This window comes from Prinia subflava, chromosome Z (assembly GCF_021018805.1).
Source record: "Prinia subflava isolate CZ2003 ecotype Zambia chromosome Z, Cam_Psub_1.2, whole genome shotgun sequence".
Lineage (NCBI taxonomy): Eukaryota > Metazoa > Chordata > Aves > Passeriformes > Cisticolidae > Prinia > Prinia subflava.
Genome location: NC_086283.1, coordinates 46,181,959 through 46,205,099, shown reverse-complemented (window position 1 = coordinate 46,205,099; position 23,141 = coordinate 46,181,959). Strand labels below are relative to the sequence as shown.

Genomic DNA, 23,141 nt, shown 5'->3' with positions numbered 1-23,141 from the left:
AAACAGCTCAGTGGCAAAGCCTCCATTTTTGGAGGGCTGGCAGCTGGATGGTCCACAAGTGAAATGTAGGGTATAGCATCTTATTATCCAGAGGTAGTAGGAGAATAAGTATTTTGCTCTTTAAAAGCATATTTGTTTTCTCCCCTCTGCATTCTGCAGTGATGCTACATACAAGGTCCCACAGTAGTCCCAGTCTATCCCAGATGGAATATAATTACTCAGTAAGAAAGTGTCCTGACGTGACTTTATGATGCTTGTATCCCCAGTTGTCTGTTCTGTTTAGGCTGGATATTAAGTTCTGCACCTTTAGGACCGGTTCTGAGAGCGAAGGTGAGGAGAAGAAGTGCAGAGTTTGTTCTCAGAAACTGCACTTGCTCCCTCTCATTCCCTCTGCTGGACTGTGTTGTCTGCAGCACGGACAGTGGGAGAGAGCTCTTCTTTGCTTTTGGTTAGCTTTTAGCTAGCTGAGGCAGAGAAATTCCCCAGACTGTGGCTTTTCCTTTTCTTGGAGCTGATCAGCCTGCTCTGGACTGAAAACCCAGAGAAACACTGGGAGCTCACACCTGTGTCCCACTGGGGCCCAGGATGGCATTCTCCAGTGCAGGAGGGACTGATGAGAGACTGAGCGAGCTGAGCTCAGTGACAAGGACTTTCTGAATTTGCCATCTCTTCAGAACAGTGAGAGGTTTTATTGTTTAATATGGTTCAATTTTTATGCTTGTGAATGCTTTATTTATTGAGTAAACAGTTTTTTCCACTTTTTTCCAAGGAAGTCTTTTCCCGAAGCAGTTAGGGGAGGGGCCTCTTGAATTTATTTTCCAGGGGGACCATCATGCAGAAGGTTCTTCCCAAATTTGCCCTAAACCAGGACAGAAAGCTAAGAGGTTTGTGAGGTTTTTAAATGGTAGGAGTCAGAGTAAGATGAGATTGACTGAAAAAACTATTTCAAATAATTATTTCTTTTTAAAATTCACAATTCATGTTAGTCTTCAGTTGGTGGGATTTTTTTGTGTGTTTTTCCTCTAATAGTGTAAGTACAAAGGCATTTTCTTTTGTTAAAGATCTCATAGAGGTTAGGACTCTAATTTTAGCCTGTAATGTTAATCTTCACTAGATCTTTCACAAGTTCTTAGCATCAAGAGCTCTTTGTTCCTAATCTAACATCATTGCTGAAACCAAATCAAACTTTGATTCCAGTTTAGTTTGGATAGTCACTACAACTTATCTACAAAAGTTTTTAAAGTAGCCTCCTTTTTTCTGTTAATGGATGTGACTGATCATCTAATTAAATTTTCTCAAAACCATGGCATCTAGAAGAAAAAACTAGTAAACTCATCCTTGTGCTCCTTGGTGTTATCATATGAATTCCTCTAATTCCTTTGGCCAATTTTTTGGCCTTCATTTAAAAAATGCAAATAAAAAAGGGACATCTATTTAAGCATGATGACAATAGTAAGTGCAAATCAGAGATCATATCAAAAAGATGTAAAGGGGAAGAGTGGATTTCCAAAATAATGTCTTGGTAACCAGGAATTTGCTGACTTTCAGAATTCTATGTACAATCTCTCACACAAAAATTCTCTTCTGTATCCAGTGCTCAGTTTACTTATAAACTTTTTAAGTTTAGAATTTTTCATAATTATTTACGTTCTTCTAAGTTGAAGTTCTTTGCTGCATGCATGTTCTTAATTTAATTACTGGTTTTGAGACCTTATTTTCCAATTTCATTTCTCTTCTATGTCTTAAGTATCCAACCTTTTGGTCGTTTCAATTTATGAGTATGAAAACTTGGGGAAAATATGTGTTCTCCATCTGCTTGTTGCAGAATACCTCAAAATTTCTATTAAGCTGAACTCCTACTAATGCAGATGGAGAATTAAGCCTTGACTCCTTCATGACTGTAGAAGTCAAACAAAAGGAACATTAGTAAATGCAACAGTGGAATTATACTAAAAATTATGGGATTGCCATCAGTAATTTCTCTTTAGTGGCTTTGTTTTAAATAACAAAGATATCAACTTTGAAGCTTTTAATTAACTTGGAGGAGTATGACAAGAGCTCTCATACAAATTCTTTTTCTATGCACAGTGAAAGTCTCGTGCTTGTTGAAGAAATCTAGAATGAGTTTATTTCATCTGAGAGTCTGACTTTTTTCTTGAAGGGATACATACCTTTATTAATGCAGGTTGCTGTCTCTAAAATAGCTGTATGGCTTATGAGTAGTTGGAGAAACTCTCAGGCTCATTTCTGACCTTACTAGGGTGAGCTGCAGTCTGTATCTGAGATCTTAGTTACAGGAGAGTGAAGAGAAATATTGCTTCTGCTTTTCCTCTATGGCAGCCTGGGGCTATATACTTAAAAGACAGAAATGAGTATTTCGTCACAGACTATGTACTATATTTAGTGAGTGTAAAATAAACTGACTTATTAGCCATCTTATTTAATAGAATCATAGAAGAGTTTGGTTGCAGTGGATGATTAAAGATCATCTAGTACAATCTCATGAGCAGGGACATGTTTAACCAGATCAGGTTGCTCAGAGCCCTGTCCATCCTGACTTTTGATATGTCTAGGCATGGGGCATTTACCACATCTCTCTGAGCAAATTGGGCCATTTTTCCAACATCCTCCATATAAAAAATACCTTCCTTATGTCTAATGTGAATCTACTTTCCTTCTACCACAGTAACTCCTACTAAAAATGGTTGTCCCCATCTTTTTTGCAGTTCCCCTTCAAGTGACAGGCTCCTCTGTGGTCTTCTCAGAGCCTTTTCTTCTATGTGCAGAACAACCCAAATTCATTTCTTCATAGGAGAGGGGCTCCATCCCTCTAATCATCTTAGTGGCCTTTCTGTGGACTCTCTCCATCAGTTCCATGTCCTTCCTGTTCTGGGACCCCAGAGCTGGATGCAGCCCTGCAGGTGGGGTCTCAGCAGAGCAGAGCAGAGGGGCAGAATCCCCTCCCTGGCCCTGCTGCCCACGCTGCTCTGGATGCAGCCCAGGACACGTTTGGCTTTCTGGGCTGTGAGTGCCCATGGCTGGGTCATGTCCAGCCTCTCACCCACCAGGACCCCCGAGTCCTTCTCAGCAGGGCTGCTCTCCATCTGTTCATCCCATAGACTGTGTTGGAACCAGGCATTGCCCCAACCCAGGTCAGATGCCTTGCACTTGATCTTGTTAAACCTCATGAAATTCCCATTTGTCCAGGTCCCTCTGAATGACATCCTGTCCTTTGGATGTGGCAACTGCATCACGTAGCTTGATGTCTTCAAACTTTCTGAGGACACACTTGATCTCCCCTGTCAATGTAGTTGATGAAGAGTGATCATAGAGGGACGCCACTAATTGCCACCGTCCATCAGGACTCTGAGCAGTTGACCACTACTCCCTGAATGTAACCATCCCGTCAATTTCTTTCCTCTAAACAGATCCATCTCCAACTCAGTGAGAGGGAGCACGAGGGGATCTTACAGAAATCTAGATAAGTGACATCTGTAGCCCTTCCCTTGTCCACTGATGTAGTCGCTCCATCATAGAAGGTCACTAAGTTGGTCTGGTAGGACTTTTCTGTTGATGAAGCCATGCTGGGTGCCTTGAATGTAATTTGAAATCACAAATAACATAGCCCCATTAACCAACAATATTTTTTGTTTGCTTTGATGTGGTGTGACACCTACACAGCAGAGAACAGTAGGTAGTAAGACAAAGTGCTGTAATCCTTCATGAATGTCAGACAGGATTACCAGGAACCTTCTATTCTTTTCTGGTGTAAAAGTATGCAGAAGAGAACAAATTAATTCAGCAACTCTGTAACTGTTGGGGATCAGCTGTTAAGCTGCCTCTCTGCATCCTCTTTGTTTCATGTGACCAGCAGGGATGCACGTAGTGGCTGTCATCCAGTCTGTCTAATTTGACCTCACCATGGGAATTGCATATCATGTTCACAAAAATGGAATTGTCAAATTTGAATTTTATTGGATTTGGGGATAATTTTGCAAGTACCCTTTTCAATTCCGTTTCAAACCAGTTTACTTCTAAAGCTGTGAAATTTTTCCAATACAACTTCTTTCTTTTCTGAAAAGTACTTCATTTTCTGTTTACTTAAAGTTATATTAAACAAAATATATCTTGGTATAACAGGAGAACTCAAAAACCAAGAACAGATTTAGTCCAAATTTTACAGCAGAAATACCATATATTGGAGGCAGACTGTGTAGAGACAGCTCTGCCAAGCAGCACTGACCTATGTAATCTTAAAACCCTCAAATATAGTTCATGTGAATACATGAAGCTGATATTTTCTGGGATTATTGTAGTGCATTGCAGCCAGTGGGCTGATGATTGTATAGAGTGTTCCACTCTGGGTATAGGACTATCAGCTTTAGAGAACATAATCTCACCAGCAAGATTAGAGTTTTCCTGGAAATAATTTTGCTAACTGCAGGAATCAACCTAGTTTAATCCTTGGTATGTTGAATTGCTGAAGTGCCCAGAACATGATTATCAACAGCATCATGCACTATCATGCATCACCTTGTTTCTCTTCTTTTTTGGTCTCTGTAAGGTCAGATCAACCCTTTTTTTCTTTCCTATTTGTCTTTTATCTCTCACTTCAGATGGGAAGCCAATAGATTTAAATGGGATTGCCAGTGTGTGAAATGCCTTGCTGCCACTCCATTATTTTTTTTTCAGAGATTTAGAATTCACATTTGGTTTCCTCTGAAATCTCTTCTGGTTCATCTGCTGAGTCACAAGTCTCATGCTATTCTGTTAATTCTGAAGTTCGTTGTTGTGGTTCAATGTTCTTCTCATGCAGTCCCTCTCTGCCAATGTTTTGTTCTCCACGTGCCTCCATTTCTTTTTTTTACTCTTACACTCCTTTTGTCAGACTCTTTCTGGCATATATGTTCCAGTCCTGTCCTCAGTCTCCAGTGAACGCTCAGCCCAGGTTGGAGCAAAGCACACCCCAGACACATGAAGGCAAAGATCAGTGAGAATGAGTATAAGCAGAGGCGCTGCCTGTAGAATCAACAAATACTGAGCCCTAACAGGACAAATAGTTCCAAATACTGTATATAGGGAAGTGTGTATTAAAGTTATTGGGAGCCCTTTCCAGGTGAGGAAATTAAATCCTTAGGACTAAAATTGTCATGGTAGGACCATAGCTTCTTACATGTACTAACAGCTCCAAAGGTTTTGTTGCAAGACTAAGAATATTCTAACAAAACAATATGTGCATTCTTTATTGCTGTAAAACAATGTATTAAATTCTGTCTTTATATTACATTTTTCTTTGCTTTAAGAGAGACTTAATGTCCTATTCTGTTTGGTTTACTTATGGGCAAGTAAGACACTGCATTGTACTAGCAAAAGTATATGCATACTTGTAAGTTTCTTTATAATATCCCTATGAAAAATCATTACAATCCAATCATACCAAAAAAAAATTATAATATCCTGTATGTTTTAGTTACATGGTATAAGGCATTCTCTGCAAATAATGTAAGATTCCTTTTTTTATTTTTTAAATATATCTCTCAAAGTGTCAGATTTGATATCATCACAGTATTTTACAGTTAAAAACAAATAGCCAGGCCTCTACTGAAATTCACCTTTGTGAAAAATTGTTGAAAAATCATTATGCCTTATTGAAAAACAAAATAATTTGATATCACTTTTTTATTTAATTGCTTAAGATGTTTCATAAATATGAAAAGAGAATATTTGCAAAGAAAAAAAGCATCATCAAACTGTTAAATATCCATTTTTAATGGTTACTTTCTGTCAGAGTTGGGTGCTCAGAAACTCAGTGGCAAAACTTTACATAAAAATTATGAGTGGTCATCCACAAATTCCTCAGCCAGATCATTTACAAATTCCTTGTTGAGCTTGATTTTTCATTGTTGTGTTTTGTAGGTTTATATTAATTGTTGTGTTTATATATATAATAACATATATGCTAAATGTTAAGAAAAAAATACTTCAATAAAAGGAGTGTAAACCCACATCTGGAGAAAAAAAGGTGATTTCATTCAAGATTTTGTCACACACAAACAAATAGTAGTAGCTCTACAGACCTGGAGACCTCTGTGTTCCATTCTTTTTCTGCCCTGATAGAGTATAGTAATTCAGATAGATGTAATGATTTAATTAATTTAGGTCTCATATCACCTGATGAAGCAAGTAACTTTTTTCTGATTTCACAAATGACAGGAGAGTGGTTAAAATAAGTAGCCCCTCTAAAGCCAGTCAATATCAGCACTGGTATCAAATCAGTGTTTGGGAGACAGTATGAACAGTTACTAAAATTATGTGGTTTGAGACTTTTTTTGTTTAAATTGGATACAGGAATATTTGAATATCATACCTGGGGAGTGATAAAAGAGCTTAGTTTGCAAAATTACACGTATTTAGGTGTTCTCAAGGTTTCTCATCTTTTCACAGATGTAAAAACACAAAATTAGCAAGAAACTTGAAAAGGCTAAATTTTAGATTTCAGTGCTTCTCCTACATCTCACTTTAGCAAACACTTCAGCAAGTCAATGACTTGTGAAATTTTGGAGGGGGAAAGCACTGCCATTTCTGTAATCTGTGTTTCGTTGTCCTGGAAAATGTTTTGCATAATCAGTGTTCCAGTTTATGAAGCACATGCAAAAACATGTACGTTTCTTGAATGTCTGCTGGTTCCTTATCTCTGTGTCTTTTACTGTGATGTTATAGAGCTTGGATCATATGGAAACCTAAAATATTATGACACAATGACTGAAGAAGGTAAGAAATATTTTAGAATTGTTTGTATGAGCTTTATTTGAAGCCCTCTGAGCGCCTTTTTTGTGTTTACATTTTTCCTTTGTTTTTCTTGGTCTTATTTTCATTTTCTCCATTTTTGAGTAACTCCTTTTTTGCATGTCTTTATTGATGGCTTAATCGGTTACAGCTCTTTTTTCAAGTTTTCTCAACATTTTAGTTCTGCTGTTTCAGGTAAGGAATTACAATGGGATGCTTTTAGCAGAGAACATATGCAAAACTATACTTGCAAATTATATGGCACACTATAACATAGATTGTAGGTGCTTATTTGATGCCATATTTTACAATGCATTCAAGAAGAGGAATTAATGTATGGATTTTCAAATCAATTCAAATCAACTCAGAACAATTGCTAAGTGACTTCATTTTACTGTATTATTGAAAAGTAATGAATAACCTTTAAAAACTAGGCGTGTTTATTCCTGGAGTAATAATTGTATGCTTGATTGCAGTGCAAAAAATTTCAGTTTGAAATCCTCATTCTAGCAATACAAGAAGGAAGTAATTAGGGCCTGAATCAGGGCTCAGTGAAATCTCAGGAAATTTTTCTGCTGATTCAAAAGCATTGCAGTTCTATCATACTAATTCAGGAAAGCAGTTAACTCTGTACTAAATTTGCAACACATGCTTTTCGTCCTAATGCAGTCAGCATTCCTACAATTTTGAATTGTTGCTGAACCTGAGACCTGATTGTCTGTAGGATCAAGGCCTCTTGTCCAGTCTCTGATTATAATGCCAGATGGATGTTTTCATTAAGTTTAGAAATTAGCAGCATGTTCGGGGATGTGGAAAATCTTGAGGTAGAAAATTTAGCCATCTATTCCCCTTTGTTTTTAATCTTGGGAATTTAGGACAGATAGTGTAATTCTCTCTTTTTAAAAATACACTTGCTTTCTAGTGTTGAGTAATCATGAAGATTTTAAGAGAATCTTCATTACATGACTTACTCATGATTATTCCTCAGGGAGCATGGAAAATGATGGCATCTACTTCCCTCCTTCTGTATCTGCTGTTGATACACCAGTATATCCATCCGGTTCTGGGGCTGGCTGTGGGAGATGATTCCACTTTTTCACCGGGTGTTGGAAGGTGCTCTTTTCATCTGTGGCAGGCCTGAGCTCTTAGACTTGTCTTCCCTCACTGCGCTCCAATGCCCAAATTATGCATCTGCTTCACAGGGGTGGCACCAATATAAGAAAAGATGTCTGAAAGTAGATTTTAATAGGCAAACAGTGGTGTCTGTGTTGTTTAAACACACCTCTCAAGCACCTGTAAGGAGCCATTAACCTGGCCCACTCAGATATGGCTACCAGAGGTAAAGCTTTTGCAGTGTGTCTTATCTCAGTCTTTATTATAATCAAGATAAAAAGGTAATTTCTCATTGTAGCCTTAAACCTGAGTATGTTAAAGTTTTTGATTTTTATGGTGAAGTATTAAATCTACTATTTCAAAAGTAGCCTTATGAAATTCATAAATACTCTATTGACATCTAAATGTAGTTATTTGTAGGGAAACACCTGTTGCAGTGTAATACATACACATAAGTATATTATTACTGTGTCTATGCAGAAGTAATGCTTGTAGTATTCAATGTCATCTCAGAATGCATGTCTCATGAATAGATAGTTCAGGACCATACTGCAGCAACTGGGAAAATCCAGTAGAAGAATTAAAAAGGAAGCTCTTTGTCTTTAGAAACACTGACACTGGCAAGAGTCTATGATGCAGTTTACCTACTCAAATATGTCATCACTTTCACTTGTCTTGCACAAAACCAATAATTAGTGTATCTCAGAAGTTGCATTTTGATCAAAGTGTACTATATTTTCAGCTTTCTGTTTGGATTTTCAGAAGTTTAATTGATATCACTCTGCATCACACTTACTTGCATTACCTATTTGCTTCTTTCTCCTCCTTTTTTTGACTGAGGTTTTTCTACCTTTTGCACAGCAACTTATTCATGGGAACACATAAATCCAGTTAAAATCCATTGATTTTTTTTTCTGATAAAGTACATCCTTATGTCCTCAAGCCTGGTGTGAAGATAAGGAATATTCTTTCAGTCCTCCAGTGAAGAAACTCAGGTGCATTTATTCTTCCTGCTGCATGCGAACGATCAGGGACAAGAATTGGTGATTAAGCTATAATACACAATCAGATTCAGCCTAATGGCCAGAGAGCCATTGTGTTTCAAATATTAGAAACTGATTTCTATTGCTTTGATTATTTCTGTTTTGTCAGAAGATGACTTTGAATTAATTTTAGGTTAATCAGGTCAAACTGAGAGAGTAAATGTGCCCTAGAAGATGAGAAGAGACCTTCACTGTAATCTTGTACTCCATCAATAGCCTACAACATGACAAAATTGCATGTGTTTTCGTTTGATACTTCTTCTTGATCTTAAAGGAGAAAGCATGTAAGATGGATTTCTGGAATTGATCAGTAGTGACTCACTAGTTATGTTCCACAGCAGGTCATGAGCAGAATTAGTAAGTACTGTTCAGAGGGCTCAACAGCTGCAGATTTGACATCTTCAGACTCAAGAAAGCTTGGCTATAGATACATAGATGCAGTAATTTTCCTTTGATCACAGACTGAAACCAAGGCAAATTATAGTCTTGAATTTTTAAATGAGTGAATTTCTGAAAAAGTGTTTTCACATCAAATCGGATATTTTTCTGACCCTGGGAGCCTGTAGGCTGCTATTTAATTTGTAGATAAAGGATTGGCTTTTTAATGTATTCTTTATCAGGAGGAGAATCTCTGCCAACTGATGCCAGCTGGAGTTACTCATGCAGGTCAACACGTATCTACATTATACAATACTGATTTGTTTGTATCTATTCAAATAAAACCAAGGTAGTTTTAAGCTACCTTCCTTGGTAATCATCTGGCCTTGATCACCTCTTCCTTCTACTTCATTCTTTGCAAACTAAAATGAGCTGCCAAATCTGTTGAAGTTTAGTGAACCTAGATTAACTAAGAATTTTCTATGGCAGTCTGTGTTATTTTAGGTCTGTGGAGGCATGCATTGTCATTCACCTAAACTCTCATTATACCAGCTGTTGTGAAAATTTCTTACATAGTTAAACCATAATATATAGGACTGTTCCCGAGGAAACAGACACCTACCTTCCAGAAACAAGAACAGTGACATAAGAGTCCTATGCTTTATTTAATGACACCACCTAAAGATAAGAAAAAGAAATGAGAGAAGATCTGTGCCTAAGATTGACCTTGGTGGCTTTCTGAAAATTGGAATTACTTTGATACATCCTCAGCTGGTCCTTTGTCTTGGTGGCTTTGTGCTTCCCCTTCACTGAACAAGTTTTGATTTGCTTCAAAGGAGGAAAATGGTAGAAAAAGGGAGGGAGGGAAGGAGGGAGGGAGGGAGGAGGGTATTGCTCTGCGGTCTTTTTACATTTCACTGTCTTTATGCAAGTGAGTACTACTGTTTTCATCATGTTTTTGATAGCTAATAATGTCTTTTAATAATTTCCTTGCACTTTTGTTACCTACATTGAGTGAATCTAATGGAAGGCAGTGATGTAAAACAATGTAAACTGAACCATGCATCTACTGAGAAATAAAAATAAAACACATTTTTCATTTCAAATGTTGATTTTAGCTTCCATGACAGTGACTTAACAACTGTGTAACAGTCTCCTGAATGAAATGGTGTACTTAAAATTGTTAAAAATCAGTGTCAGAAATTTCTTTCTAAACATGCTGGAAGGTTTTTGTAAATGTGAAAAAAAATGGAGGACATATTCGATTTAGCTAATCTGCAGTGTGAATCTCTGCAGAAATTCTTTTGAACTTATTGAGCTGATTTTCTTTTCAGTTCAATAATGGCCATGTTTCTCTGTTAAGACAACCTACACAGTTTCACACTGTCTTGGGTTATGTAATCTCAAATAAAATACTAGAATAACCTTAGGTTCTTCATCATTTTAATTAACCTCTAAAACTGAACCTTTAATTGAAAGGTCCTACACCATCTTGGAAAAGGTGCAGACATGGATGACTCCACAGAAGCTTTTCAGAAATGCATAATTTTCACTGCTTGCATAAAAAGCATTTGTATATATGTGGCATTGCAAACTGAATTCTCAAACATATAAAGCTGAGTTGGAGTCTTAAAGCTAGCACAATCCTTTAGCAAACTGAAATTATATCAGGCACCTTTTAATATCTACTCCCTCTGGATAAGCATTTTTAAATGCCCCCACTCTTTCAAATGAAATTAGGAACTGGCATGACTCACAATTTTGGCTTAAAATGTCTGGGGATATGTTTGTATTTTTTCTGGGATTTTTTCTCTTTTATCTGCTATCCCAAAAAATTCCTGTTCTTTCTTTGCTGTTATTTCTTTAGCTCTTTGTTACTTCTTCCCTTCTAGCTAGAATCTCTGCCTCTTACCCTGTGCAGTGAAACAATGAGATGCTTTGTCATTTGTGATTGCGTTCTATGCTTAAATACTGTTCTGCAGGCGTTTTACTCTGGGTGCCAAAAAAGATAATATTTGCAAAATATTGTGAATTGCTAATTTTGATTTTTTTTAAGACCATGATGTGTTTTTGAAAAGATATGTCCTGCAGAAGGGACAGTACTGCTTAATAAATATTTGTGGTATTTTTATTAGTATCCAAGTGGTTTGCTGTTGAAAAATTAGTTCCACTTCCCAGGAGATGATAGCTGCTAGTCCCTGTGAAATGTTCATATGCTTCTTCACATACAAAAGTGTGGATACAGGGGTTTGAAGCTTCCATTTTAAGGAGTGAAGAGGGGATTTCTTTCCTGACTAACGATTTATCCTTGTGTGCCTGGAATTTCTCCAAGTTTTTAGCTTGGCAACAAGTGACTGTTATCCGAATAACTGAATTAATTCATGACTTCTTACTTTTACTTTCCACTGCCAGTCTTTTATATAATTCCATTGAAATATCTTCTGGTCTTCAGTCTGTGCTGGTTTTACTGCAGGGACACCAACAGTTTTCAGTGGGATTTTTTTAACTGGAGATGAAGAGTTAAAAGAGCTACAGTCCCTGTATTGTAATAGTATTTTCAATTAGAAAATGTGCTGTAAAACAGCCACCAGCTAAACTTTAAAAATATATTTAAAAATACTAGAAGTGCAATAGCAATCAGGATAAATCAGTAAAGGCAGATGCATCAACTTACTACAGATCATAGGCTGTCATAAGATATCCAAAGAGTTCTTACATAGAAAGATCTATCAAGGCAGAAAAAGGTTTCATTTCACTTAATATTTGACATCTTTGACATTGCCTTCTTGTAATGTATCATTTAGACACAGTGGTCAATAAAGAGTGACAAAATCTGGGCCCTCTGGATAGTGTGTTGCTCAAGACAGAGTCTAGAGGTTGAGCTTCCTGGTTAACTTCATGGGAGACAAAAAAAACCCCTAACCTGGCAGGTTTAGAAGAAAATTTACCTTTAGGAATCTGATATGAAAACCATGTATTCTGGAGATTTCTTCTTCCCCTTCTGAATCATAGAATCACGGAACATTCTGAATTGGAAGGCACCCACAAGAATCAATGGGTCCAGCTCCTGGCCCTGCACAGGACATCCCCAAGAGTCACACCATGTGCCTGAGAGCACTGTCTGAATGCTTCTTGAACTCTGTCAGGCTGCTGCTGTGACCTCTTCTCTGGGGAGCTGTTTCAGTGCCCAGCCACCCTCTGGGGGAAGAACCTCTGTCTAACATCCAACATAAACCTCCCTGACACAGCTTCAGGCTATTTAGGTCCTGTCACTGGTCACTGACACAGAGATCAGTGTCTACCGCTCCTCTAACCCTCACAAGGAAGGGTTGCTATGAGCTCTGTCCTCAGTCTCCTCCAGGCTGAACAGACCAAGTGACCTCAGCTGCTCCTCACACTGCTTCCCCTCAAGGCCCTTCACCATCCTCATGGCCCTCCTTTGGATACTCTAACAGTTTCATGTCTTCCTCATATTGTGGCACCCAAACCAGTCCCCAGCACTGGAGGTGAGGCTGCCCCAGCTCAGAGCAGAGCAGGACAATCCCCTCCCTTGCCTGGCTGTGATGCTGTGCCTGATGCCCCCCAGGACAGGGTTATCCCTCCTGGCTGCCAGGGCACTGCTGACTCATGTTCAGCTTCCCACTGACCAGGACCCCCAGGTCCCTTTCCATGGCCCTGCTTCCCAGCATCTCATTCCCCAGTCTGTCCATACATCCAGGGGTGCCCCACCCCTGGTGAAGAATGTTGCACTTTCCCCTGTTGAACTTCATATGCTTGGTGATTGCCCAGAGGCCTGATTTGTCAAGGTCTCTCTGCAGGGCTTCCCTGCCCTTGGGGGAGTCAACAGCTTCTCCCAGTTTTGTATCATCTGTGGACTTGTCCCATATCCCTTCCAGTCTTGCATCCAAGACATTTATAAAGATGCTGAAGAACACAGGGGTGATGATGGAGCCCTGCAGAGCCCCACCAGTGACAGGTCCCCAGTCTGATGTCACCCCATTCTCTGTAGTCCTTTGTGCCTGACCCATGAGCCAGTTGCTCATCCATCCCATGATCTATTTATCCAGCTGTGGGCTGCACATTTTGTCCAGAAAGATCCTGTGAGAGACAGTGTTGGAAGATCAACTGAAATCCAAAAGGATCACATCAATTTGTTTCCATTGTCAACATGGTGTGTTACCTTGCCATAAACAGAAATCAAGTTGGATAAGCAGGACTTTCCCTTCATGAGGCCATCCTGGCTGTGATAAGTGACTGTGTTGTCTTTCAGGTGTTTTTTAGTAACTCCTAGAACAATCTTCATAATTATACCAAGCACTGAAGTGAGTAGAAGACACAGACACATAGCTGAGTCCAAAGTGACAAAGCTGACCACACTCACTATAATTCAATATATGTGTTAATATGAAATTCTGTTCTACGGTACTACTATTGCAAACTGAAACTGTTTGTGTTTTTTATGATATCTTGATTCATCTGTATTCATCTTCTGCTTCGGCTGAAATCTTATACCAGCACATTTATAGGTGGAGATTTACTGACTTCTTCCAAAGAAAAGTCATAGCTTTTGGTTTCAATTTCTTGTTCTATTCGTTGCTGAGTTCTCAAAAAAATTTACTGTATTATTTCCACAAAAAAAAAAAAAAAAACCAACAAACAAACCCAACCCTGTATATGGGAGCACGAGATAGTGTTTAATAGGATATTTGCTATTTGAGGAGGAACTGAAATGGATTATCAGCAGTGATCTATGGAGCCTAAGCTATGTAAAATAAGCTTTGCATCTCAAAATGGCTGCATTTTAATAGTGGCAATGTTTTATTTTAGGAAAGTTCAAGGAAAGGGCCTCAATTCTGCATAAGATTGCCAAAAAGAAGTGCCAGGTGGAAGACAGTGAAAGGCAGAATGGAGCTGCTAATCATGGTGAGTGCAGCATTACAGATTTATCACCTGTTCCTCAGTCTTTTTTACCCTTTTATTTTGTTTGAAAAATGTTAATCGTTACTTTCTCCTACATTACTTATGCTATTTTAGTAAAAATACTCTGATTCTCTGTACCAAAGAATATGAAATTTATGAATGGGACAGAAGTTAAATGCAAGAATAGAAAGCCAGTCAAGGCATATAGAAAGCCTTCTAGGAGGTTGAAAAGAAAAGCAAAGCTGGTTTGGTTATGTGTTGAAGTGACAGAGAGGCAAAACTTCCTTGCAGTATATATCGGAAAAATTAATTCATTTCTTGGAATGCTCTGGTAGAATATGTGGTTTATATGGTATCACCCTGTCACAAAAATCATCAACTTCATATTTAAGATTTTCTTTGTCTGTATACTACTTGCTAGAAGGCATTGAGGCCCATCTATGCTAATTGTGCAAAATTAACTTACTAGGGTTTTTGTTAAGGAAAGAATTTATATTTTAGTTCCAAAGTTCCTATGCTAAAGGAAAATCTGTACCATGACCTGTTTTCTCTACTATACCTCATTATATTATCTGCATTAGAAAACCAGATACAAATGTGCCAAATAAAATCTGAATAATTTTATTACTTTTTCTGACCTTGTGTTGTGTTTACATATTATTTGCTTCCAAAATCAGGCAGTTGGTTGGGACAGTCTGTTAATAAACCATAATGCTGACTGCAGGGTTAAGAGACAACACACATATACTGAAATAGTTACAGATAGTCTGGCACTCCACTGTGGCTGTGATCTCAGATTTTAATTTAGAAGAATCTCAGGATAGCAGTAATGTAACTAGACAGCTGTATTTATTTCTATGCACAAGAGCATACCATAAGGCATGTTGAACTTGAGCAAGGCATTTCATGCTGCTACTCCCCATTACTTTGTATTGTCCAAGGGATTTTGGGCCATTGACACATTTTTGTAGTACATATTTATAGAGGTAATTACCACTTAGAGAATTCCAAAACAGTCAAAGTAAGAATAAATTTTAATAAATTTGGCATCAGAAACCAAAGCTCTAATTTTATCCCTTTAACTCCTGTGGAAATTCAGGACAAAGACTGCAGGTTTCTGGTTTAAAGATCATCCTCTATTATTAGATGTTATTACACCTTCTGTTTACTCTTTTCCACATTTTTGCATGGCAGACAGCAGGATTACAGCTTGGAAACGATTATGTTAATTGCAGGGGTTAGTGTGTTACAAAATTTATATTACTGAATGTATCCCCTGTAAATGCAGCACAGTACATTCTGTAATGTCAGGGGTGATTGCTGTATGTCATTTTTTACCTGAAGTGTTAGGCTCAGTGCACTTAGCATAAACAAAGAGCACTGAATATTGCAATAAACTTAAATATTTCTCGAAAGGCTAGCTCATTGCTTATAAGATTTTTATTGAAAAAGTGTACTAGGCAAATTTTTTTCTCTCCAACACAGATGCTAGTTCAACTTCAGTATTTGATAATTTGCTCAGACTGAATATATGACAGCTATTTCACTAGTATATTTGTAATTCAATATTCTGACCTGTTGTTTTCCCACTCTTATGTATGGATGATGCTGCGGAGAAAGGTGCAAAAGTGGAAGTTGCAGTAACACCACCAAGTGACTCGGGACCAGTGCAGAATGGAATTGCCCATAATGTTGAAGAGGTTAATGACTTTTTTATTCTTCTTTTTTATTCTTGTGTTAGTAAATGTATTGCATGCTTGATTGTGCTTTTCACTGAAGTAAACATCTTAATATAAAGAAGCTGACAGTATGAACTGTCTACATAATATTTAGTTTTCATTTACAGCTGAACCCAGTGTACAGTTTGCCATATATAAAAATCTTGTCTTTTGTTTCTGCCTTTCAGTGTAAGGTAAGGTGGGAGTCTGGAATATATTCTTTTGGGTAATGTATTTTTACGTTACAGATAAGGTGTTTGCAAACCTAAATATAGCTAATAGAAATTGCTTGTCACATTGCACAAAACCTGTTCTCTTAAGAGAACCTGTCATGATGTGCATCATGAAGTAGTCAAAATTCATCGTGACAGAGGACCTGTAAACAAACTTCTGCATTCTGCCTTCTGCTATCTTGCTTCATAAGATATTTGTCCCACTGAGATTGTTCAATGAAAACAATTAAGAAAAAGCAATCTTAAGCAATCACATATCACAGCAATGTCCACAAGCTATCAATTCACACTGTAATAAAACATTTCCTAGGCTTGTTCAGAAATCTGCAAGGTCAAGGAGCTTTATCATTTGAGATAATGGTTTCAGTTTCAAGCCACTGCAGGAGAAGAAGGGAAAATTATTGCAAGAGTACATTACTCAGCAATGTGCAGTTCCTTTCATCTCCCTTTGGACAGTTTAAATTTGCAGTGATGCAAGCTTTGGAACTTTCTATGTTAATTTCAGCAAGTATTAGGACATTCTGAACAACAATTCTTATGTATTAGATGTGGGATACATTATTTATCCTTGTCCAAGTGGCACAATAGAGCAAACCAGGGAGGTTTGTAACTGGTGGAGGAATGAGTCTACAGATTTAGCTCCATCAATCTGAGTGAAAGGATTTCAGGTATCTGCTGTCAAAATAAAAACTGGCAATCTCCTAACAGCATTTTGAGATGGTCCATGCTGGATCCCTCCCCAGTGGCCTTTCAAATTTGTCTTCTTCCAGTGGTAACCTGGCAGCTTTCTTAGGCTGCTTGAGTTATTGATATGCTGAAACCTACTTTGTAATTTAAATGTATATACTGGAATTTTTGAGAAACTGTAATAAAAATAGTCTACTCATCCATGGAACAAGTAAATAGGCTTCCATAATACTTAGGACACTACTTCACAGTCAGAGTCTCTGCCAACCCTGTAGTGTACCAGAGCCTCTCCTTAATGTATTGCCTGGCTTTTTGTGAATAGCTTCCTTCAACACCTTTCCAAACTCTAGCTTCACTCTGAAGCTAACATTGGGTGGTTCAGTTTCCTTCTGATCTGTTTATTGACTTCATGGTCACTAATGAGATTACTCTAAATTTATACAAGACAACAAAAATTTCAGGCAAAAACAGAAGCCCACTCACAGCATTTCTGAGACCCTTTCCATTGATGAATATTAAAATTTGCAGAAGGGAAACTGGTCACTGCCCTCCTAAGCATTCTTTTTAGCTTTTCCAAACTTGATCTACAAAGGGTCTTGAATTTTGATCTTTTTGTAATCAAGTGTTCTCCATTGTATATTGATACCGTTTGTTTCTGTTTCTAAGTAGAATTCAATCAAGTAGCTTGAAATTTTGATGATTTTCCCTTACTCTAATGCAAAAGGAATTGCTGTCAGAATCAGAATTTGAACAGATAGTATAAAATTGCTTTTCTCAGGTTTTCAACTTGTATGGTCTAAAGATCAGGTATTGTGACCTGTAAGTGCTGTTTAATCCTTTTAAAAAACCGTTAGAGCCTCCATGCTGTGGTAATGATAATTTAGAACTGAGAAAACAAGAGACACTGTCAATCTGGGCTGAAAAAGCTTTAAATATGCCTTTGGGGTGGGGGGTGGGAAATGTCCTGAAATCTGCAGGATGTGGAATGGATATAGTCACATAGTAAGTCATCCTGTAACATGTTTGTTTGATGATACAGAAGAGCTGCATAGGCATCTAATTCTTTATCCTCCATTGTCAAGTTCCACTATGGTCTTTATGCTTTTCCCTCTTCCAAAACAAGTCTATTTGTGGCTTTTTCCTTATTTTTCACTGATGCAGATTATGGTGTCTGGGCCTAAACCCCTAGACACAAGCATTTTAGAATATCAGTCTCCATATTGGAGTTAGAGTTGTCTGAAAATAAGTACATTAAATATCCTATGTTCCTCTAGTAAAAAACAGAATAACATATATAGCATGTCACATTAACATAAAACATAAATAATATGAATCACATAACATAAAACACATATAAATCCATTTTACTTATAAATCCCTTATTATTTTAAAATTAGCCTTGAGGAAAAGAGCCTTGTGAAAAGATGGTCTCTTAAAGGCTAAGACTGCAAGCAAAGGAGAAAATAATAGCTGTCATATTGTATTTTAATTTTCATATATTTGTAAAATACTTTTTTAAAAAAGCATAATATTCCTAATTGCCATGATTTCGTTTTCCATATACCTCTTCTGGTTTATTTACAGGCTTTTTAGGAACCTCTTTATATTTTTCGAAATCCTTTTTCTTTCCTCCTTTTCTTCTTTTTCAAGAAAGAAGGGAAAGCTTACTTAGAGCTAAAACACCACACAAGACAAGGACACTGTCAAGTTAATGACTTCTGCCAGATGTCATGACTAGGTGGATTTCACCTAATTTATTTGGGGTTTTTTGTTGTGTTTTTAATTTCTTCATTTCTCTCTTCCAAACTCCATTGTCTTGCTTTTCCCTTTTTCCTAAGACCTGAACTCCATTTTTCTTACTCCACTGTCCTTCAGGGAAATTCAGCTGTTGTCTTTCTAGCTCAAGCCCTTGAGCATCAAGAAAAGCTCTCTCCTAATGCCGCTTGCAGGAATTCAGAAAGGGTGTCCGGAAAATGTACCCAGCAACCCAATCATGTATGCCACGTAGTGAGACTCTTATCACCCCACTTAACTATAAGCAGCAGCTGATATCCTGCTCTTTGATAAAACTGGGATCATCAGCTAAGAAGGATGGACGGCTGTGGTCTCCTTCCTATCCCTTAGCCAGCACAGGAGGGAACAATACCTCCTCCCACCATACCATCTGTAAGACATTACAGTTTTATTTGAAGTCAGAAATTGCCTTCCTTTCTGCTGGATATTGCATCTTCCTTGGGGATCTCGTTCTACTTACAGCATTCCATCTTTAACCTTTAGCAGGCTGCCACAGAGGAGAAGATTCTGTTATATAACACTTCGTAGAGTGGTACCAAGCATGCATAAGAAAATGAAGGAAGGCTAAAAGGACACTTACTAGCTCATTAAATGTTTTATAAAGTGTCCTTCTGAGAAGCCCAGTTCCACCCCCCGCCGCCTTCTTAACTAGCATTTGGTAGTCGTTTTAACCTGTGGCTTACCTAAAAATAGTTTCCAATCTGAAGATAACACCTTTTCCTCCCACCTACACACACGCGCACGCATGCACGCACATACACACATGCACACGTACACATGCGCACGGTTTTTCCTGTTTCCGTGGAAACCCTGCGGGAAAGTTTTTACTTGCCAACCATGACTGAGAGAACTTTTCCTTGAAAATATAAGGCAATTGTTGTGCCATAGGAGAACGGTGCAAAGGTTCCGTTGCTTGCATTGGATTTAATCTGCTTACCTGAGCAACAGTCCGGCACAGCGGGTTTTGCCTTCCCCACTGAAGAGCAGCATCACCATTTCAGGGCAGAGCACTGGTGGGGACATATGTCCTCTGTCCTGGAATACTCATTCCATTCACATCAAATCAGCTTGGTGTGAATGTAAGTAGCATTGCATTCTTTGTCTCAGGGTATTTCTGTGAGTTATGTTAAACACTACCATTTCGTAGAGAGGATAGAGAAAATTAGAGCAGCCTTCGTTGTAAGGCTGTGATATATTCCAGCGTCCCTGGTGTGTGTTTGATTCATCATAAAAAATTTATTTTTCCAAAGCCCAAATATTTTTCAGTTGCCACACTTGGTCTAAAGTAAGCGCCTTCATCTTGTTTGCTCATTGTAACTTAAAGGGAAGGTGCTGCTATCAAAAGGGGTTGATCTTTGTTTTCACAATGCTACTCAGTTGCCTACTCCACATTTTTTGCTGCTGTATACCAGTTTGACTTACTTGAAAATTAGGACTTTGAGAAATGGCATGAAGACAAAGGCTTATTCTTTAGAAGTATCTCCATGATAACATAGCTATTATTTCTCCTGGTGAGCTGACTGCAGTTTTGTGTCTTACGTTCTGAGAATTTCTTCTCAAATTTTCCAAAGAGTGCTGGCAATAACATAGCATAAAAACTGACATATAAGTTTTGGGAGCTGTAATTTTACTTATTTCTGCAAGTGCCCAAGAGGACACAAGCAGCAATAGGAGAATCTGGACCAAACACCTACCTGACCTTACCCCTTCCTGTAGGGTCCACTCAAAAGATGCCTCTTTTCAGTGAGTTCACAGTGCAGCAAGGATTGGCACAAATTAGGTGTCCTAAAAAGAGTATCCACACATCCAGAATGCATTCTGAAAGCTAATGGATTTAATATTACTGCCTGCTTGAATTTTATTCAATAATTTGTGAGGAAAGATGTTGCTTTTCTATCTTAATCACCCCACAGAAATTGCATACTGTTGTACTAGCTTACTGTCTCCCTTGTTTCACATATTTTTTTTTAATGACATGTAGGAGAAGATTAATGAGTGATGTGGTTTACAGACAAGAAACAGAAGGCAGAGATTGAGGCTGTTCATAGTATGGGTCCAAGTGCCTATACTTTCTGCCTTTCTAGTGAAATAGATTAATGTGAAATGTGCCCTTTTAAAGAAAAAAATAAACCTCAGTTTTCAAAATCACTACATGCCTCTGGGACAGAGAACATTTGGGATCACAGTCACATCAGTTTTTCTTGATTTACTCATTGTGAAAATTTGGGTTGTACAGAGCTCATTTTTAAAAAAATCGCAAACAAACAAACATACAAAAAACACCCCCAAAACAAACAAACAAACAAACAAACAAACAAACAAAAGACCTGAGCATTGGTCATTTGGCAAGAAATTGCCTCTTTATAGGTGGTGTAATATCCATACTGCAGCATGAACAAATGGAATTGCACATAATTCCTGTTTTAAGTTTCCTTTCTTCTGGAGCCCTCATGCTAATTCTTTATTGATTAATTGTATCAGTCTGAATACACAAGAAATGTACAAGCATGAGAATTTATGGCTTAGCTCTTCATCTTAGGTGGACTAGCAGTTTAATTCTCAGACTGTGTTGTTTATAGTTCATATGTTGTAGCTGTTAAACAATATGAGTAGCTGGTGAACAGTGACAGATTTCTTGTAAGTTTGAGGTGGTTCTTTGTACTTGTTTTCCATTTCCTCCTAATGCGTGGGGAAAAAAGTGGAAAATTCTGTTTAATGTGCCAGAAAAGCAATTTTTCCTAATGTAATGTGAGTGTAAGCCTCTATGGAGACAGTGATTTTGTGATGTTTGCTAGAAGGAGTGACTACGTGGTGACTTTGGCAGATGGAGTTTGCTATAAGCTGCTGTTTATAAACAAAATAATTGTGGATGAAATGTCACTGTATGTTTGTATTGTTTACATAATGTAAACATAATGTAAACACATAGTTTACATAATGTAAACACCATCATTTCTTCTGTTTGGGAAAATTTTAGTGGGAAAATTGGATAGGTTTAGATTAGATACTGAGAAGAAATTGTTTGCTGTAAGGGCAGTGAGGTACTGGAACACGTTGCCCAGAGAAGTTGTGAATGCCCCAGCTGGAACTGTGGAAGTGTTCAAGGGTGGCCTGGGTGGAGCTTTGAGCAGCCTGGTTTGGTGGAAGATGTCTCTGTCCGTGGCAGAGGGGTTGGAACTAGGTGATCTTTAAGGTCCCTTCTAACCCAAACCATCCCATGTTTCTAAAATAGTCCTGAGCAAACCAGTAAGTGCTTTCTTCCTTGGGATTAAAGATAAGTATTTGATAGATGTTCTTACATACAGAACTGTGAAATATGGAACATCCATAGATTTTGTACCTTTTTAATTGTTTGTAATGATTTTAATAAAAGAAGAGTTGAAGTAGTAAGAATACAGTTTTGAATGTATGTAGATTGGTTTAAAAGAGTAATTGTTATAGATGAACGAGAACGCCAAACAGAATAACACTTCTAATATAATTTCTTAAGATGCAAAGAGGGCATTTTCCTATTAGAGGATTCATTTCCTTACCGCCATTAATAATAATAATAACAACAATAAAATATATGCCAGGGTACCACAATTATCCCATCTAGGCATTAATATACATTTGATATTCAGCACTGTAAAATGTCTCTGTAACAAAAAGGCAGTCTCAAGCATCAGCAAGAAGAAATGATGATCCTATTCATAAAGAGTAAAAAGAATTATGACAGAATTAGCAAGGATTTCATAGAAACACAGTAATGATTATTATATGTGAAGATGTAATGCAGCTACATCTTAATCTTTAATGACTGGTTAAGGGATGAGGGGCACAAGAATGTCATTCTGTATTCTTCCAGTTGCAGGACATGATGAGGGATGGAACAGTAAGATTCAAAAAGTCAATAGCCTGCTACAAGAGTGGTGGCACTAGCAGAATTTTAGGGGTTTTTGTCAGGGATTGGCTTAAACAAGCCTGGGCCTGCTGATGACAGAGTACACCTGTGTCAAAGGGGCAAAGGGATCAGAGTTGCCAGGGCTTACTGAAAGAGCCTTAAACTAGATTTGAAAGAAGAAAGGGATGAAACCAGGATGCTGGAGATAAGCCTAAGCGTGGTACATCAGTGTTTGAGGAACAGTGTGCTAGTGTGGTTCTCGTGTGCTGAGTACACCAGAGCACATCTGAAATGTCCCTGTGCTAATTCACATAGCATCTTCACCATCTCAGTGGGGGTGGTGGATCAAGATCCATATACAGCTGCAAAGACCTAAGCATCATCAAGCCTGAGAACAGTCACAGCGTTGACTGATTGAGGTTGTTCATGGTATGGGTCCAAATGCCTTTACTTTCTGCCTTTCTAGTGAAATAGATTAATGTGAATTGTGCCCTTTTAAAGAAAAAAAATAAACCTCAATTTTCAAAATCACTACATACCTAGAACAGAAGCACCTGAGAACAGTCACAGAGTTACTAAAGCTCCT

General features: G+C 37.9%; 1 protein-coding gene across 7 annotated transcripts in view; it reads left to right on the top strand.

The window, feature by feature from the left end:
* Positions 1 to 23,141, top strand: part of SLC24A2 (solute carrier family 24 member 2) — a 114,834-nt gene that overhangs the window by 67,571 nt on the left and 24,122 nt on the right. For 5 of the 7 annotated variants that reach the window (XM_063421523.1, XM_063421526.1, XM_063421522.1 and 2 more), the window contains 3 exons: positions 6,721 to 6,771; positions 14,148 to 14,243; positions 15,861 to 15,940. In XM_063421523.1, the coding sequence (XP_063277593.1) occupies positions 6,721 to 6,771; positions 14,148 to 14,243; positions 15,861 to 15,940 (227 nt within the window). The remainder of the gene's footprint in view (positions 1 to 6,720; positions 6,772 to 14,147; positions 14,244 to 15,860; positions 15,941 to 23,141) is intronic. The other 2 variants (XM_063421528.1, XM_063421527.1) reach the window with 1 other exon arrangement.